A 20,345-nucleotide genomic window follows, 5' to 3' on the forward strand; every position below is an offset into this window, starting at 1 on the left:
GCAGTTAAAAATCAGAAAGGATATCTTGGCTGTCCCAGCCCCAAACCAATCTCTCCAGCCCAAAGTTACAGTGCCAGGGACAGAAGTCACCATAACTTCTAGTTATAAAAACCAGCAGAAATTGTGGCTGAGTTAGATAAAGGGCTGCTGGAGTACTAAGGGTTCCACTTAAAGGGCCCACACACAGACTTACTGATGGACTCAATTGCTCTGAGCTCCAGCACTGGGGCAGTAGCTCAAAAGGCACCAGGGACATGTGGAGGAAATAAATTGTCTGGCTTCAGGCAAGAGAGAGAGCCATAGCTTCCTCCCAGACAGAAGTGTTGTCAGAGGCCATTGTTCATTTGTTGAGTCCTCCCCCAACCAAATGTGCAGGTAGGTGCCAAACTGAGTCTCTATCAAGCTGGCTAACACTGTTAGCCCCACCCTGGTGATTCCCAGACACACCACTCTACCCAAGTTGAGTGTTCCATACAAATGGCCCATCTTGGCGTATGCTGTGAACTTTCCTAAAATCTTTCCAAGGTTCACAAACCCCAAATTAAAATATCTGTGCTTGGCGTGCCTTGTACCTCTTGCTAAGCAGCCCCAAGTCAAGCACTAGTGGCAGCTGGCCTCAGTTTGCCGCTTAGCCTCTCCCAGGCACCTTTAAGCCCAGCATGAGTGGCAGTCATCTGAAAATCACTTCTTAGCTCATACCAAGAATCCCTAGGCAGGCTAAAGGCAGTGGTTGACCTTGGCCTGCAACACAGCCCCTCCCAAGAGTCCCCAGAACAACACACTCAGTGATCAGCTTCAGAGCACACCAGAGCAGCACCTAGCCACTTCAACAAATGACACACCAAGAGGGCAGACTGGACAGGTGCCAGAGCCCCACTAAAGCGAATCTTGCTCTGTATGGTCAGCCCCAGCGTAACAGCTCCTCCACTGTAGTCACAGCCAGTCCTTACAACCAATGAACCCAAGGATTGATCTCTCCCACTGACATGCAAACAGCAACCAAGGTGCAACTACAACAGGAGAGTACACACAACCCATACAAGGCACGCACCTGAAGAACCTGGCTTAGGTAACCAGGGAGACTGTGCCACTGAACCCCACAAGGTATCTACTGCATAAGCCACTCTACTAAGATCGAGACATATACCATCTCTGCCTAGTACTTAATACAAGAACAAGGAGGCGGCCAAAATGGGGAGACAAAGAAAATGTCCCATATGAAAGAGGTTCCAGAAAAAAAAATAACACCTCAACAAAATGAAGACAAGCTATCTACCAGATGCAGAGTTCAAAACACTGGTTATAAGGATGCTCAATGACTGAAGGGCAGAGTAGATGAACTCAGTGAGAATGTTAACAAAGAGATAGAAAACATAAAAATGAAAATAAAAACATAAAACAGAACCTGTCAGAAACGAAGAATACAATAACTGAAATGAAGAATACCTTAGAGGGAATCAACAGTATATTAGATGAAGCAGAGGATCAAATCAGTGATATAGAAAATATGGTAGCAAAAAACATTCAATCAGAACAGCAACAAGAAAAAAAGAATCCAAAAAGTGAGACTAGTATAGGAGGCCTCTAGGGCAACATCAAGCATAATAGGCAACATTCGCATCATAGGGATACCAGAAGGAGAAGAGAGAGCAAGAAATCAAAAGCCCATTTCAAGAAACAATGATGGAAAACGTCCCTAACCTGGTGAACAAAATACACATACAATCCCAGAAAGCACAGCATCCCAAACAAGAGGAACCCAAAGAGGCCCACACCAAGACACATCATAATTAAAATTTCAAAGCTTAAAGATAAGAGAGAATCTTCAAAGTAGCAAGAGAAAAGTAGTTAGTTACCTTCAAGGAAGCTCCCATAGGACTATCAGCTGATTTCTCAACAGAAACTTTGCAGGCCAGAAGGGATTGTCATGAAATAGTCAAAGTGACAAAAAGCCAGGACCTACAACCAAGCTTACTCTACCCAGGAAAGCTATCATTTAGAATTGAAGGACAGATAAAGAGCTTCCTAGACAAGAAAAAGCTAAAGGAGTTCATCACCACCAAACCAATATTACAAGAAATGTTAGGATTTCTTTCAGAAGAAGAACAAGAAGAAAAAGATCAAAAATATAAATAATAAAATAGAAATAACTACATATCTGTCAGCAGTTATTTTAAATGTGAATAGATTAAATGTTCCAAGTAAAAGACATAGTGTGTCTGAATGGATAAGAAAACAGGACCCTTACATATGCTGCCTACAAGAGAATCATTTCAAATAAAAAGACTCACACAGACTGAGAGTAAAGGGATGGGGAAAAGTATTTCATGAAAATGAAAATGAAAAAAAAGAAAAGTTGGGGTGGCAATACATATGCCAGACAAAACAGATTTTAAAACGAAGGCTATAACAAGAGACAAAGAAAAACCCAGTAATTCCACTTTTGGGTATTTATCCAAAGAATCCCAGAACACTACTTTGAAGGGACATGCACATCCATATGTTTATTGCAGCGTTATTTACAATAGCCAAAATATAGAGGCACCTTGCATGTCCATCAATGGATGAATGGGTAGAGAAGAGGCGGTACATATATACAGTGGAATATTACTCAGCCATAAAAAGAATGAAATCTTGTCATCTGCAACAACACAGATGGACCTAGAGGGCATTGTGCTGAGTGGAGTAAGTCTGACAAAGAAAGACAAATGTCATATGATTTCACTTATATGTGGAACCTAAAGAACAAAATAAATGAACAAGCAGTACAGAAATACACTCATAGAAAAGAGAAAATTTTGAAGGTAGCCAGAGGGTAGGGGTGTTGGGGGTGGGTGAAAAAGGGGAAGGGATCAAGAAGTACAAATTGTTAGTTACAAAATAGTCATGAAGATGTAACATACAGAATAGGCAATATAGTCAATAATATTGTAATAACCATGTATAGTGTCAGTGGGTACTAGATTTATCGGGGTGATCCCTTTGTAAGTTATATAAATGTCTAATTACTACACGGTAAACCTGAAACTAATATATGTCAACCGTAACCGAAAAACAAAAATATTTTAAAAAGAAAAAGAAAAGGTTAATATTTGAACTACTGTTAACTATTTGTAACAATTTCTTTGGTTCAATAATGTTGTGGGGACAGGGAATAACAATGGGGTTTGGTTTTATTGTGTTTTTTATGCTAACACTCTTGAAGAGCATATTCTGAGAAAATAGGATAGTCTTTTTCATGGTTTCCTTTTTAAAGATTGTATATGCAATAAGGACTGATTAAAAGGTATTTGGAGGAGAATCGCTTTTTCCCTTACTTCTGTTCTCTGGCTATGGGCTAGTGTCACATTATCTCCACTTATCCCTTTTCTGCTATTATGATGCAGCAAAATCCAATAAAAGAAGCATGGGCTTTAGAATCATATGGATTTACATTCAAATCCCAGATATGCCACTTACAAACTGTGAGACCTTGGACAAGTTATTTCACGTAATCATCTCCTTTTTTGGCAGTTGGGGGATCTGAAAAACAGGGATAGCACTACTTTCCTACGTAGGGTGTTGACTAAAGCACCTTACACAATGTCTGGCAATTAGTATGTGCTCAACAAACATTAGTTCCCTTACCTCCCCTCTGTGAGTGAAGGAACTGAGTAGGAAAAACATAATCTGTGCATAGGGTCTACCTTCTTTTATATGCCATTTTCCTGCTATGTAAGTGCATGGCAGAGTGAAAATATATGGATGCCATCCTTCATCTCTCAAAATCTCTTATATTGTACTCTATTATATTATTTCCCTGTGTACATTAATGTCACCTTTCCAGAGATGACTCTGAGTAGTTGTTTTACCTCCTTGGACATTGTATACGTCTGTTTGTGAATTGTCTATATCCAGGCAAGCACCATGCTGATTTGATTTGTTTTGAGGATGTTGCTGCTGGGCTTGTCTTTTTCCAGAAAAGGTGATGAGAAACTTGTTGGAAGAAAGAAGAGTCTTTACAAGCCACTGCTTCAATTTTTTAAATAAAAACTTTGAGGACATGGTAATGGGAGCACCACCAGATCAAGTAGGGCAATCTTACCTAGAGAACTCATATTCACCTGATATATGCATGCGGCAGAGCCAACGATAATGAACTCTTAGAGAAACTTGCCCATTTCCCCCAATTCCCATAAACTGTGTTATTTCTGGTAAAGGAGCCAATTCAGTCAACATCAAATGAGTGCCTACTATCCATGGACTAATGCTATAGTTTTTCAATTTTTAAGTGTTTAGAATGTTAAGTTTTTCGGTGTGGTGGGGAAATACAAGCAAGCCACTATAACCAACACACAACTAAAGTGTCCAACCAGAAAACAAGGGGTTAGGCCTAATGACACTCTCATTCCTCCAAGGTCAGCATAACCTAAGAGCAAAAAGCCAAACGCAAGCCTGTGTGGGCAGCCGTACTTAAAAGGAGGAAATTAAAACAGCAAAGTAAACCAGAAAGATTAGTAAAAGAAAAGAAAAGCAGGATATTACAAGGTCAAACAAAACAAAACAAAACAAAACAAAAGAACAAGAATCTTCGGTGGCATCAAATGTAGTAAGTTCAAAATAGAGAAGTAGCAAAAAGTGATCTGACTAGGAGGAAGTTAGCAGTGGTTTCCGAAGTTAAGTGGTTTCTGACTGGGCAGGTGGTTTCTATTATATAAATGGTGGCTTACAAGGAATGAGGTATTTAGATCAACAATTTATTTCACACAGAACATTAAAGAGCCAATATAATTAGATTCACTTACTTATTCAGTTATTTCATTAACATTTGCTATACTCTTACAAGTGCCTAACTTTAATAAGCTCCTAATAGAAAAGCTATAATTAAATCATAATGGCTTCTCCTTCACAAGGAATCTTGGGCAAAGTTGTAGATTAATGACTTAAAAATGAAAGTCTCATTTCCCTGTACTATTTCAGTTTATGAATTCTTTTCTGATATATCAGCCTTTTGTTTTCCTTTTTGAATTAAAAAATGTTGAGTTTGCCACATCACAGGCAACGTGTCAACCTTGAAAGGCAACAAACAAAAAAAGATCAAACCTCAATGTATCTTACACATTCTGCAAGGAAAAGCGGAAATGGTATTTATACCATTAGAATTTTTTCTACAAATACAAACAAAAGCCCACACAAAATAGTCCAAAGAAACCAGTTTCCTTAGTTTCATAAAACAAAAATGAATCTCTTATTTTACTTCTCATAATTTAATTGGTTGAGTTGGCCGCCATCACTGGCATAGTACCAACTTGGATTCTGACAGGAGGTTAAACACATCAGGTCTCAAAGAATCCTGTGTGAGCTCTGAGGAAAAACAGAAACGGCATTTATGCCTTGTATTAGGCATTTATTTCCATTAAAGTTTGGTGCCTACAACATAAAATCAACCCCCTACAGGAATAGGCCAAAGCTGCCAAGCTTTCCACTTTCAGAAACATTCCCCATGCTAGCTTGGAGTTCAGATGTGGATGGAGTTCAGAGCAGCCTTGCAGTAATCTTCCTGGTCCCTGGAACTGGAACAACAACCCACAGGATACCTTTGGCATATCGAAGTGGAGGTGAATTTTACAGTCAGTCCAGTGTGCACATGCACACACACACATTGGCTCTAAGGGACTTCCGTAATTAGCCATGCAAAATAATCCCGCCTTAAAAGTAAATACACCAATGCACCTTAAGGGTGATGTGGTTTCTTTTTTTCTCTTTCTATTTTCCATATTTTGTTTTGTTTTTCTTTTTAATAAGAGGGAAAACTTAACTTTAAAAAAAACTACTTAAAGAAAACTTTAAGTTTATTCTAAGCCATCTAGTGAAAAAAATGCCTATTTGAAAATTGCTCTGATTATCCTTTAAATAATTTGCCTTAGCTTCATTAATTCCAATAACCAAAAATAGACAAAATCTGATGTACTGCATTTGGAGAGCCACTATTTTTCAACTGTTTTATTACTCTACCTTCTTATGTCAAAAGCTATCCCTGTTCAAATGTTTTAATGGTTAAGAACCTCTTTCTGCAGTAACTCCAAGCATTTTAAAACATGTGCCTGAAAGTCATTATTAATCTTATTTAGTTTTTGCCACTTTCTCTGTGACTGTGATTGATCCCACTAACCACCAAATTTAAAAACTGTGCAGATATGTGGCGGAGATGAGCTAGGTTCTACTAATAGGTGAACAAAGAAACCAAAAACCAAAAAAAGAGTTTCCCAATTTCAACTCAAATTTTGATAATTATTAATTTCCTCATTACCCTGTGGGTCAGGTTTTCTCTCCCTATCCAACTTCCAATGCAAACTATATAATAAAAAAAAGTCTGATCTCTAGGAGAATACTAAGAATATGCTATTTCATAACAAGGAATGCAATCCTTTCACAGGGGATAGATTTTTATAAACAGAGAAACTAATTTTTTAAAATGGCAGAGTTAATATCTCAGTTTTACATTTCATGTCTAAAACTGTACTCCAAGTAGAAATATGGCATGGCTTACCTCTCTCATTGGGAGAAAAACACCCCAGCAAATTTTCTAAAAGTGGATTTAAACACAATGATTTTAGAAGAAAACAATGTTAACTGTGTAAAAGATTTATATTTGTTAATCAAAAGCACATACCAAAATTTAGATCATTAAAGGTGACCACAATATTGACAAGTCATATCAGCCTGGTAAGGAAATACCAGCTAAAGCTAATGAAGATGAGTTGCTTTGAATTTCTCAGGAAAATACATTAATTATGACAGCATTAATAATCAGAAACTTTCAAATAAGAGAGAAAATATAACCATCAGGATAAACACCTTAATTTGGAGCAAAACAAATGTAAAGGGTAAGTGTGCTGCTACCTGATGTGACAGAACTTTGGTAGTGCCTTTAGCCTTGGGTGCTTTAGGTCAGAGACCATTACCACCCTCTGGATGATGTCATCCAGCTCCTGGCTGGAATTAAATTACACAATGTCACTCCATTCCTATTAGCAGAATAGAGAGAGACTAATGAAAACATTTTAGCTTCTTCATGTAAATAATGATGTAAATTATGCAATCAAACCAGATAACCTTGGCTGGGAAGGGGCTAGTTCAAAGGGATTAATTTCCCATTTTATATTATAACACTACATCAAAACAGAAAATACACTGCCTTTCAATAGCCCCACATTGAGAAAAACAAAAGTCAAGCAGAACACAGCATTGTTTCATTTACAATTTACTAGGTCTTCCAGTGTTTCAGGATGATAAGGGAGTTTCAATGATCTTACATGAATGGGACAAAAGGTGGACTTATGACATATTGAACAAATGTCTAGATTGAATCAGACTATTGGTGTAGTTTTTCGGTCTACTGATGAGTAATGTCAGGCAGTTTTCCAACCAGGCGATCTAGTAGTTCATAGGGAGGAATATAAATGTCCTAAAATTAAAAGAAAAAAAATTAATTTACTTGCCCAAATTTCAGTATCTGTATTCGCTTGCACACATTTTAATCTATTCCTCTAATGAAGACCTTTCATAAAAATATGAAGGGTGATTCATTCAGCCAATAACACTTCTCACATTTTACCATCTAAATACTGAAGTTATTAAAATATGTTTTCCCCAAATCTGGTTCCTGGTTAGTCTAGATGAGTTGATGGCTCTAACAATAGTCCACCAGGGGACTATGGTAAATGAGAACTAGGGAAAAGGCCACTACTGGTCAAGAGGAGAGTGTATTTGCCAGGGAACCTCGTTTCTCTTCATTCTAGTTCCAAATTTGTTAGAAAGGGAACCACTTAGCATCTTTAGGCTGACATGCAGGTAAATATAAAAAGGCTCTTCTGTCCATTTTGGCCATTCCCTGTACTTTGAGACCTGAGCTGTCTGTGTGGAGCTAACATAGTATCGACAAGATTTGAAGGTATGACTAATCCAAACCTTCTCGACAAACTCAGTCCATCCATCAACGCACACACAGGCTGAAGCAAACACCAACACTGACAGAGCTGAGGACCAAAATGAACATACCTTAAAGTCCGAGAGGAATAAGGCCGTGTTATGCTGGTTACACTATCTCGTACTGGTTATTTGTTATGGCACGAGAGAGGCAGTAGGCGAGAAAGATTCCTATCAGCTAGAAATAAAATATGAGCAAAATTAAACACACACACACACACACCAAAGAGTCGAAAGAACTCAGGATGTAGGTATAGTCTCCTTTCACTTCTAGTTCACTAACAACTTCTTCCCTGAAGTTTTTCTAGACAGTTATGTTTGATATTCTGCAGCACCTACATCACATTCAAAGAAAATAAGTGAAATTTTACTACTACCGTGACCTGGAATTTCACAACTGTCATGACAAAAATCACTCAAGGATGATTCTAAATGTCATAGTTTGGGGAAAACTTTTCTTACTTCTCCTCTCACTTATCAGAACAGAGTATAGCTTAGAATAGGCATCTCATCAAGTAAAATCTCTATTGGCGAGGGGTACAAATTTTCTTGGAGGTCAAGAGCTGCAATGACAGCATTGTTCTGTAATACCTCTTGTGTCCAATATGTGGCTTTTGAGCACTTCAAATGGGGCTACAGTAACTAAGAAACTGATTTTAAATTTTATTTAATAACTAGAACCTTTCAAAGGTAGCTAGTGGCTATTTTATTAGACAGTAACAGATTCAGGCATAGCTATGCCTATTAAGATGAGACTTCCCAAATCAATTACATAGGTCAAAATGAAGTATGACAATGCTTTTAGCCTTATCAGCACACTAATACAGGAAAAAAAAACTCCATCCCCTGAAAAAATTGTTTAGAGCCACAATACAGACTTTTCATGCTGTGAGAAGTACCAAAACTCAGGAAATACAGCTTGATCCACAATATAGTATCCACCCAAAATAATAAGGCACATATTGAATGTGGGTTGTATGATCTAAATTTTAATAGGTTGGGAATTATATGAAACTCATCAGGCAGTGCAGCCCAGGAAAGAAAGATGCTAATAATGTTTGAGAATCTTGACTGACTGCAGAGTAAAGCAAGGTTCCACTCTCTCTCATTTTGTTTTTAAATTAATGAACAATGATGCTGGAAAGCTGCGATAACTAAGAGGGCACCAGGTCCTTCTGCTTTCAAAAGATATGTACTAGAAGTTTCGCTTTTTGTAGGTTCAAGGTATGATTGGCCATGGTAAAAAAAAAAAAGAACAGGTAAAATGAGAATACAAACTTAAGAGAACTCTGTAGTTGTGGAAACCGATGTGTAAAAAGATAAGATCCAAAATATTAAAACTGAAATGAAAACAACAAAATCCCCTCCCAAATAAGCTAAATAAAGACCCAATTGCAAAGGACTGGCTATATATGTTTTACAGACAAAAATAAAAGTATTTCTATATTGCGATGAGCATCAGAATTTTGTGAAAATGTGACTTCTCCGAAAATGCCCTTGCTATCCAGGCCCCTGAAGCAAAAACTTGAAGCCTTCAAAAGGATTGAAATCTTCTGGCTGACACCTACTAGAGTGATGAAACATTTCCTAACTATAGGGACTTACCTGGAAGCAAGCAACTCCAAAAGAAATTCCAGCAACAACTCCCATTTCTGATTCTATAATGGTCATCACCTTTATAAAACATCCCTAATAGGAAAGGGGAAAAAACATTAAGCATAGCACAAGCAATATGAAATACTTTGATCATACATCATGGGCTGTCGCTACCCTAGCCTTTGTCATTTTATTAAAATTTACTCTTTCACATAAAAAATCCAGTCTCCTTTCAAGCACAGTTATTTTTGACAAGTTTGAGAAACAGAAGTTCCACCTTTTGGATTATGCATTTAAAAGTGTTTCTTACTAGTTGTGTGAACTGAGGTCACAAATTTTCTGAGTGTCAGTTTCCTCATTTATTCAATGAGAATAACATTTGCCTTATTTCAGATTGTGTACTGTGAGTAAAAATTAAAAATTGAGATGACTGTATTCAGTTAATTTTTTTGAAAAAAAATTAAAAAGGCTTCTTACTTCATTGTTGACTTTATCTGCATCTTTCTGAGGAGAACAGTCTTCAATTTTACAGCAGCTCTTGGGAAATCCTTTTTCAAAGTAATAATTAGTATCCTCCCAATCTTTAAAGTTGGTGACACCACAACAACGCAACTGAAAAAAAATCCAATAAAAATACTGATATTTCATATTACAACTTTGTAGACAAACATTTAACCTACCATCTTAGATTGTATTCAAAACATTTATTATATAAAATGATATTTTTGTGTGGCTGTCTTCAAATGGCATTACAGTTCAAAATATTAGCAATTGTTTCCAATATCAAATGTTTCTAATATTTTTAGATTGGCCTTACTTTCCTGCTTTCATCAGTGCTAACAGTACTTGGTCCATGATATCAGTGGGGAGTGAAGAGAAGAGGCGCACAACTAAGGGGAATGATTAGGAGAAAATGGAGATATGTCACTTAGCATCATCGCAGACTTCTTTCAAGAGATACATCTCCATTTTCTCCTAATCTAAGATTGTAAGAACTAAGATGGTAGTCAGGGGTCTATCCTCTTCTCTGAGGAGATAGGGGATGTGTTCCCCTCTTGACCACTTACGACCACTTACCGTATTCTGAATCTTGTCTACTGCATCACTTCTATAATCTCTTGTAGCGTTATACTGCTTTAAAGCCTTCTCATAATTACTCTTAAAGCTGTTCTTAATCTATAGCAAAGAAACACAAGGCTAGTAAACAAAGATTCTAGAAAGTTTGAGTATTTTTTGTTTCTAAGTCAAATATGAAATTCCTACATCTGACCAATGCTCATATCTTTGACAACAGCGAGATGCATGGTAATTAACTTCTGTGGTTCAATCCTGTCCTAAGGGGTATAGTTTAGCTGAGGGGACTACTAAGCAAAACATTACAATTAAAGATGATAACCACTACAAGTTCAAAGTGCTATGAGAACACGTCAAAAGGCAGCTTTGCACTGCTGTATCCTCCACCACCCTGACCTTTATCCACTTTAAACAGTACAAATTTGATGCCTATGGAATTTTTAAGCTACAAAACCTTACTTTGGGAGACTGCACTGCTACTTTGTAGAACACTCTCATTGATGAGCCTTCATTACTCATTGTGGAACCCTAATTTCTAATTCAATATTAAGGTTTTGATTATTTGAATTAAGTGTATCCAATATTTTCTAAATGTGTGTCACAGTGGAAAAAGTATCAATTTTGTGCTTGAAATAGTCTCCTATCAAAGTTATAAACTGTACCATCTCTACTTTAATAGGTACTTATACACAGAAAAATGTAATAATGGGTACCTTTAATTTTCTTCTGGTGATTATTAGTCTTTACAATTTTCCAAATGTTCTTTTGTATTAAAAGTGGGCTAGAATTTTTATAAGAAAGTCATTATTGTCAGCTAAGGGTTACAATATAAAGCTTTAAGTATAGCTGTCAGTGATTTTTAAACTATTAAAAGTTGTCTTTAACTCTGTAACAAATTAATCTATCTTTAGCTCCCAAACTCAGGCTTACCTCATGTCTGAAAACAAATCCTACGATGGCAGCGACCAGTTCAACCAAAAAAATGAGAGTCAGAAACATTGCATACTGCAGGATAAAAAGAAAGTCCAAGTCAGTATAAATCAGATATATCACAGCTGTAAAGGGAGTCAAAGGTAAAAAAAAAAAATCTGCTCAATTGCTCAATCAGTTCAGCATTTTTATTATTACTATTGAAAAGGGCAGAGAAAACACAACAAAAGTGGGAATTGGCAGCTGACTGTTACTTGGTGAGTTTTCAAAAGGAACAAGAAAAAACTTAAAAAGCCATGGCCAGTTCCAAGAAACAAAGCCTACAAGATATGTGTAAGACTTTTCAAAAATTAAGAATCAGACATGGTTCTGTAGTGTAGCAGTTAGCACCTCTGCTTTACATGCAGAAGGTCCTAGGTTTGCGCCCCAGTGGAGCCACGGTCCATGGTCCATGGTCTACAGGCATGCCTCCCTGAACAAGCCGGATGTCTGATCTTGGAAGCTAAGCAGGGTCAGACCTGGTTAGTACTTGGATGGGAGACCACCTAGGAAGACCAGGTGCTTTAGGCATAAATAATAATAATAATAATAATAATAATAATAATAATAAAAAAAAAACAAGAATTGATTCTAAGGAAAATAAAAACTCACCAGTTTTAGCATCCATGCAGAAGCTCGGCAGGTAGCAAAACAACCGAAGGTGCCCAAAAGAATTATGACAGTGCCAGTGCCAATAAGCACAAAGGGGACATTGGTGGCCTTCTCATTTAAAAGAGAGAAGTAGTTCTCTAGGCTCACCTTGCCCCAAATGCCAACGGCAAGAAGGATAACACCAGTGATCTGTGTGGGAAATCAGAGAATAGAAAGTTATACACTGTATACAGCAGCATCCTCCTCACACCACAAACCTCTAGGTATTTAAGAAGCAATAGGTATGACAACTGATTAAGTAGTCTGTGGTCACAGAGCTGTGAGGTAAGAAGGAGATCTGCACACAAGGACAGGCCTTGATAAATCCAAACACTGGATCACTAGGTAGCCCAAGCAGCCAGGGTGAAACCAGAGAACAGTTAAAGAAGTAACTTAACAAAATTCTTACACTTCATCTGTTTTTTGTGGAAACAAAAGCCCATGACACATTTGCCCTAGGGATCAAAACTTCCTTAATTGTTTTACTCCCGCCTCAGGAAGAAAACATTACTGGAGGGAAAAAAGTTTCTATGAATTCCAGAAACTTCTCCTTCCCTCCAGTTCAGAGACGAGCACAAAAGGATGGTACACAAAAGCAAAGCCCAAGGACAGATTGGCGGGAGCGGAGCCATTACCATACTTACCAGAGGACTACACCCCCCTTTATGAAGCAGTGAAAAGAAAAGAGACTATTATGCAAGCGAGCCCCTCGGAGTGCCCAGGCCAGCATGCCTCTCCAACGGTCTGGGGACACCCTCGGAGTATTCTGGGGGGCTAATTCCTTTCCTTGTTCCCCCACCCCCACATCAAATTTGAACTCCAGGCACGTCTGTGTCCCAGCTCAGCCCACCGGCTGCCGTCCCGCACGCAACCCTGGCTCAAGCAAAATGCCCAAGCTCGAGCTGGGGCCCAAGCGACTCGTCGGCAGCATCAGGATCCTAGCAGGGATGGCCACCCACACCACCCCCGCCCGCATGCTTCCCTCTGCCCCACCTGAGATCTGAGCTCCTTCGATCAGGGTCACACACCCCCGCCCAAACCCGGGATCCCCTGCTGTCCCCGGGCGCCTCCGTCTCTCACCCAAAAGATAAAAGTGTAGATCAGGAGGACGCTCTTGAAACAAGTAATGACTGGTTTAGTCTGCAGTCTCCGAGAAGGGGACGCCATGACTAGCCCAGGACCCTGCCCCGCTGCACCAGATCAGAATGGAGCGAGCGAGACGCGGAGTACCCGAGTCTCCCCGAAAACTGCCGAAAACTTACGAGTGTCCACAACCGAGAAGAGCCGGAAACACCGTTTGGTTTTCTAGAGGGCGAAGTCCGGGAGGCTGTCCGGAAAGTAATGACAATTGCCGAGCGCCCCCTGCCGAAGGTTACTGAAAACTATATACAAAGGTTCTCATGTCGGGATTGCTTGGATCTTTAAGTGGAGCTTGCTTACTTTTTTCACTAAGAGTCTTTCCCGCCCCTTGCTCCTCCCCCGCCTTTATAACTTCATCATATGTTTCTATCACCAGCAGCGCTCAGAGAGTCGGCCTCGCCGGGCTCCTGGTGCCCTAGAGGGACAGAAAAGAATAAAAATAGGTTAAAAGTGACCTGAGAACATTTTATTACACGGCAAAATACCCCAGAAGAACTATATTTCCAAAGAAACAAAGCAGGTTGCAAAGAGATGCGTACAGTCACACGTTTTTAAACAAAAACAAAGGGAAAAAAAGTGAAATTTACATCAGCGGAGAATTAGCTGATTTTGTGTCTCACTTCTTTTGTGCTTTTCAATTTTTGAACATTGTTTTATGCGGTAGGGAGGGGCCATAAGAATGAATGAATTGTGGGAAATAATCACTTGTTGAAAGAATTCCGGAGCTAGGTATGAAAGATTGATAATGAATTTCAGAATTTCCTTTCTTCCCTTACATTAAAGTAATTAAGGCCAAAAAGTCAGTTCGGCTATTTGCTACAAACTTAAAAACAGAAGGTGCTACAGAGAAAGCCAGGTAAATGCGACCTTTTAAATGTTAAAACAGAAAGCCACTATGTATTCCAGTCTCCTGCTTTTTCAGATCAAGAACCAGCTGATCACAGAGGCTGCAATCTAAGGTCAAACAGCTAATAGCAAAGCCAAAACTAGAGATTACTGTGCTTCCAATCCCCTCCTCTGTTTACAAGCTGCATATGGCATTTGCTTAGAACTTGAGGCTATGTGTTCCTAAGGAGTTACACTGCTTACAGGAGGGGAATGAATCACCCAAAAGTTTTTTGTCCTATATGTCCAGAGGCAGCCGAGTCAAATTAAAATAATAATAATAATAATAATAATAATAATAACAACTCTAAGGGGAAGTTTATAATTGGACAGTCCTAGTAAATTATAGATGACATTTGAAGTATGGTTGTATAGTATTATTATTTTTTTTAATCAAGTGTATAGGTAGCTCTGTGTTCCCATGTTATGTAGCATGAACAAGTGAGTCTATATTGTTACAGTACAGAGTATGTATTAAGGTTTCTCAACTAAAGTATAAACACTTTGAGGGCAGAGACTGAATGTCCAGTAAGTGTGTGTTATTTCTAAAGGGGTGGGATTAGAAGACCATATCGGTTGCCTATCCAACCCATTACATCATCACTGACACAAGCTTAACATCACAAATGGGCATTTAGTAATGTTGCCATGGCAAAAAGTCCAGCATTAGTGAAGGAGAGGTGGATGCCCAAAACTTTTTGCTTGAAACCTTGCTTTAAACATATATCACAGAACCAGAGAACAGGAAAGTTCCATTGATGGTCATACAGAGCTTCCCTGTGATTGACTTAGGATCAGCTCTTGTTAACATCATGCTAGATATCTGAAGTCTAAGAGAACAGCTATTAGAAAATGAATTACTGTACAACCAGGCCTTATACCAAAATATTATCTTAAAATTAGAAAAGTATAAATACATGGAGAGAATGGGTAAATGATACATCTATACACCTATTAACACTGAGACAAGTTCATCAGGAAATACAGCATACATCAACTTTGAAAGTATCACATATGTCATTGCTACAGGGAATGAGACTTGTTGGGGGCTCTTCAGTCATTTGCAAAACTTTCTCCTAAAGCTAGATAGTACTATGCAAGGGGTTCTCATATTAAAACAAACAAATATCAAGGAGGTCTTGCTAACCCTTAACATCATAAATAGAAGTTTCCTCTGAAATTTAGGTCTGTACCATGTCCTGGAACGGATTTTTGTTGTGAGCCCCAGAGCAAAGAAATATTTCTGTGGCTGAAGAAAAACAAAATAGTCAAAGCAAAAGCCACATCTCATTTCCAAGAATGTGTTGATTTTCCTCCTCTCCCTTCCTCTGCCGCTCACAATGCTGCTTTGCTCGAATAATAGTCAGTGCCAAATTAAACTAAAAGCTGACATAGAATTTAATATTCTTATGGCCAAAACACCTTGCACCCCTTCCTCCCACCCTGTTACATCCCCCTTCTCCTCTGCCGTGCCACCAAACCCAGAAGTTCAGTTTAGTTCAAATGTACACCTGGACCTGGGGCCAAACCTAGGGGCATCTAATCCCATATAAGGCAATGTAAGAAGTAATTCTCTAGGTCATAAGAAATTTAGTCTTTAAAGGATTAATAGAGACTGTAATATTGAGCATTGACTATGCACCAACCACCGTTGCCAAGTGCTCAACACGTGTCACCTCATGCATACATCACAAAAGCCCTTATTGTGAGATCGAAGCTACTACTGGCAGCAGTTTACGGATGAAAAAAAAGGTTCAGAGAGGCTAAGTACCTTGTCTAGGACTAAGTCCTTCTAACTTCTGTTTCCCTCATCGAAAACAGGGCCCACTCTGTGATGAGACATGGCTGTCACGGTATAAACAGCTGTCTCAGCTGGTAATAATCTTACCAAAGACTGCTGTACTCAGACATTGAGCCATGAACGAGGGCTGTCTAGAGCCCCTGAATCACAAGAATTTTCATCATTTCCCCAATTCTGCCTAGTACTCGTTTTTTGTTGAGTTTTGCTTTTGCCTTCACTCCAATAGCCCAGTCACCTAGGAAGTTAACCTGCTTGTCCCAGAGTGGCGAGGTAGAGAGTTCAACACCTTTTTTGGTTCAACGTCTCAATTTCTCCCTCACTCTGATTACAAAATCACATGTTTGATACTGAAAATGTAGGAGAAAAGGAAAATATTTTCCTTAAGTATTGTTGTTTGTTTTGCATTCAATATTCAGAAACTGCCTGTAACTTTCAAGATTAGGCTTAAATGTTTTTCTTTGGCATTTAAACTATGTTTCCCCCAGCAAATATGATATCAATTTATTTCCTACTGCTTTTCCAATGTGAATTTTCTGTTCCACAATTAACCAATATGATTGTCTCTCCAATAAACGACATTCTCTACTCCCTTCCCGTTCTCCAAACTCACTCAAGATTTCTGCCCCTTAAGTACCTAAGATTCGACTAACCCCAACTCAAACAGGGCATCTTCCCTCCCCTCACCACAAAACCCCCATCTCCCTCCATCTCTTCTCCCCTCCATTCCCCCCTACACTCCCCCAACATATACCTCTTTCTCTAACATCAGTACTCATAGTCTAATCACTCACATTAACTCAGACCCTTAGTCAATCACTATGGTACCTGGTACTTGCTTTCTTCTCTACTTACCTGTCTTATACCCTGCCATCTACATATTCAGAAACTACTTGAAGAGCCAGTGTGGCAGGCTTGTGTGCCCTGTTTTATACTCTTCCCAACAACCTAGGACACAATGCTCAATTGATGAGATCATTTGGTGCTTAGCCAATCCCTGTTGAGCTCATTGGTCACAGCCGGTCTCCAAAGCTAACCACCTAGTAGTGACTCAAGATTTGATTAATTAAATTAAATTAAAAACTAAATGTCTATCCCATCTCAGTACCACATTGTCATAAAATGGAAATATTAAGTTGAACTGCCAGATAATGTCTTAGGATTTTACTACACCCTGTTTTAGGAACCAGTAGAAAGACATCAACCATTTCACTCAGAATACATCTTATATTCACATAATGACCTTATCATTTTCATTTTCTAATACTTTTTCTAGAATCCCTTCAATTACCTTTGACTAAGTGCCTATCATAAAATTTAATGCACTTCCTACTTATTAGAACCTCATTTTACATTACAACACTCAGATAAACATCATTTAAACAGTTAATTTAAACATCATCATTTAAATAGATAATTCATATGTACAGTTTTAAAAATTAGTTTCCTGAATATGAATATCTCTTTAACTCCTATTGTCTCATGTATTCTCATTATTCCTTCTCTGAAATTTTCTTCTTGCTAATTTTTCATTCACTTTTTTTCATCCAATCCTTTGAAATTCTCCTTGAATCCTTTCCTTCCTTTTCAGCCTTGATCTGGCCTTCTCCAAAAAAAAAAAAAAGAGCTCATATTATATAATTTGGGACACATAAAAATGAGAAGTATTCTTTAAAGTTATTAAAATGCACAATCCCATGTAAATTTGCCTTAGTCCACTTATAAGAAAATGTTTACAGTCTAGCCTTTTTAACCGAATCATATTGACAGGTGTTTATTTAACTTTGTTTCCTCAGTGTCTAACAAAGTGTTATCCACATATAGGAGGTACTGAAGAAATGTTGGTTTTTAAAATTAACCCCACCTGTTTGGAATAAGCGCTTTATGTTATTCTGTACAGGAATACTGTCCCTCTCCTTTCATTTATCGCCTGAATTTGTTCACCGTATGATTTTCATATTCTCCCCCCTTTTCTTTCTTCTCTCTCTGCCACCCCTCTGTCTTACTCCATTTGGCTCTAAGTGGGATTGAGGTCTTATGCAGCACCCTTGTCCTAGCATGAGCTAGGCTCTGTGTTCTGGGGAAATGAAGGAGACTAAAGCAAGGTCTTTGCCTTCTAGGCATTCATGGTCTAGTAGGGGACAGAGATGAATCTCAGATGAACAGAAAAGCATAGTAGGGGACAGAGATTATCAGAGATGGACAATTAATCCTATAATTGAGATGTGTAAAAGTGATGTGATAGAAAAGGAAGGCAAAGTAAACCAGCTCTTGCTGGAGTGGGCTGAGGGTAGCTTCTCAATAGCAAAGTTGGATACAGTTTCCACAAGCCAGGAAAGGAGGGAAAGAAATACAGAGTAGCATAAATATGTCTGTGCAAAGTCACCACAGAGTGAAAGAAAAAGCAAGAAGTTTAAGGTGTCCAGAGTAAGAAGTCATGGGGTAAATGTTTAAAACTAGGCTGAGAACATAGGTGGTGTTTTGCTTGTGAAGGATTTGGTATGCTCTGCTAAGAGCTCAGACTGTACTCTTTGCTAAGAGGGAGGCAGTGAATGGGTTCCTTTTATATAGAAAGATAATAGCCCTGGTAAAATTTATCCCTTCTCTCTCTCTCTCTCTCTCTCTCTCTCTCTCTCTCTCTCTCTCTCTCTCTCTCTCTCACACACACACACACACACACACACAAACACACAGGCATACAGGCACATGTACATTTAATAAATTCACTATTTTTTAACACATGAATTTAGAGTGAACTCTTATTTTGATTTCAAGGGCCCCACAATCTGGACCTACTCTATTCATTCAACTTTGTTGCCCACCCCTCCCCTAAACCCTCTAATCAGTTAGCCCATCCACCTCTGACCAACAGTGAACTTTTGTTTACGTCATTTCCCTTGCCTGAGAGCATACCAAGGCCCACTTCTTCCCACAGAGTGTTCAGAGAGTCCTCACAGTCTATAATATAGCTCTTGGAACTTTATATGGTCTTGCACCATTTTCTAATAGTTTGTGTCCCCCTTATCTCCCCTACTAAATATAGACCTTCTGGAAGCTGGAGAGTAAGCTCCTTTAGATCAAGGAGCACTCTTACTTACCACTGTCCCCTGTTTCTTAGCTTATAGTAGATGCCCAACGAAGGTTAGTTTCCTAAGCACACACACAATTGTAATCAAGAACATTTTTGTTGAATGCCTGCCTCCTCCATTTCACAAAAGCAAGGAATTTTGTCTTTTTTGTTCACCAATGTCTCTCAAGTACCTAGAACACTGCGTGGTATATAGTATATGCTCAATAAATATTTGTTGAATTAATTATGGATAAAGATGTTGGGGATTTTTGTCTGTCCACCATCCTTAACACGATACATGTCGATAAATTTGTTGAATGAATGAGGCCGAGATCACATCTTCAGCTTCTTTATACCACTATTATACTGTTGAATGTAGTAAACAATGCATACTTATGATTGGTGGATTAAAATGAAACAGGCTTCCTACTGAACATTTTTATTAAGGTAAGCACAATTCTTTCCTTCACAACTGAGAAAGGGTTACCAATTTGCTTACACATGCAGAGAAGAAACCCTTTCTACACCAGTTAAAAATATTTCTATGACCACTGATTTTTAAAGGACGGAAACATCAAGTCTGAGGGGAAGGAGACTGTAAGGAGCTGGCCTGCAGTATGGTGGAATAGTCTTATTATCAAACACTAAAAAGAAAGTTTGCTTAGTCCAGAGAAACATATCCCTCCATCGGGGTCACTGAGAAACAGCTTAGCAAAGGCTATAACCTTGCCATGCACAACTCATCAAGATTCCTTTAAACAGCTTCTTGCTAAAGCCTCTCTAAGCATGCTTTCCCTCCACTATTATTACAGGAAATCACTCTTGATTCTTCAAGCAAGAAGCACATAGTATTTTTTGTAAACAACATAATCTTATCAGAAACTAAAGTCCATAGAAGTTAGGTAATCAGTGCTAGGGTTTCAAACTGTGTCTGCCCATGAGTATATGGATGACAAGGCAATTCAGAGTTGAGGAGTACTAAGGAATTATAGGGAATGTCAAAGTCAGCTATACTCTTCTCCTTGAAGTTTTGGAAATTCCTTTTCATTCAATCTTGATGTCATGCTGAATCATAAAAAGTTGTGTTTTTCAGTGCACCACATCTCCAGAGGCACTTTTGCCAGCCTCTGTTAGTCATTACAATATTCAGGCATGCAGAGCCAGAACCATTCACACACTCCACCCCCCCAACTC

The 20,345-nt window shown here is 38.6% G+C and overlaps 1 protein-coding gene across 2 annotated transcripts; it reads right to left on the minus strand.

The window, feature by feature from the left end:
- Window positions 1-7,226: 7,226 nt before the first annotated feature.
- Window positions 7,227-13,645, minus strand: TSPAN6 (tetraspanin 6). 2 transcript variants are annotated; one of them, XM_036226643.1, is made up of 8 exons: window positions 13,521-13,645; window positions 12,220-12,408; window positions 11,569-11,643; window positions 10,642-10,740; window positions 10,042-10,176; window positions 9,574-9,657; window positions 8,041-8,146; window positions 7,227-7,447 (listed from the first exon to the last, which is right to left on the minus strand). In XM_036226643.1, the coding sequence occupies exons 2-7, from the start codon at window positions 12,229-12,231 to the stop codon at window positions 8,078-8,080; spliced, it is 474 nt and encodes a 157-aa protein (XP_036082536.1). In that variant the 5' UTR covers window positions 12,232-12,408; window positions 13,521-13,645; the 3' UTR covers window positions 7,227-7,447; window positions 8,041-8,077. The 2 variants fall into 2 exon arrangements, with proteins under 2 accessions (XP_036082536.1, XP_036082534.1); XM_036226641.1 differs by having other exon boundaries at window positions 13,339-13,550.
- Between the last annotated feature and the right edge of the window lie 6,700 nt (window positions 13,646-20,345).

This window comes from Rousettus aegyptiacus, unplaced genomic scaffold (genome assembly GCF_014176215.1).
Source record: "Rousettus aegyptiacus isolate mRouAeg1 unplaced genomic scaffold, mRouAeg1.p scaffold_m13_p_9, whole genome shotgun sequence".
In the NCBI taxonomy this organism is placed as follows: Eukaryota; Metazoa; Chordata; class Mammalia; order Chiroptera; family Pteropodidae; genus Rousettus; species Rousettus aegyptiacus.

Excerpts from the sequence above, each read along its gene's own strand:
- TSPAN6 (XM_036226641.1), bottom strand. The coding sequence starts at position 13,425 with ATGGCGTCCCCTTCTCGGAGACTGCAGACTAAACCAGTCATTACTTGT. Across the intron at positions 12,409-13,338 it reads TCTACACTTTTATCTTTTGG|ATCACTGGTGTTATCCTTCT; the intron begins GTGAGAGACGGA and ends TTTCCCACACAG. Across the intron at positions 11,644-12,219 it reads CTGCATGGATGCTAAAACTG|TATGCAATGTTTCTGACTCT; the intron begins GTGAGTTTTTAT and ends TTTATCCTGCAG.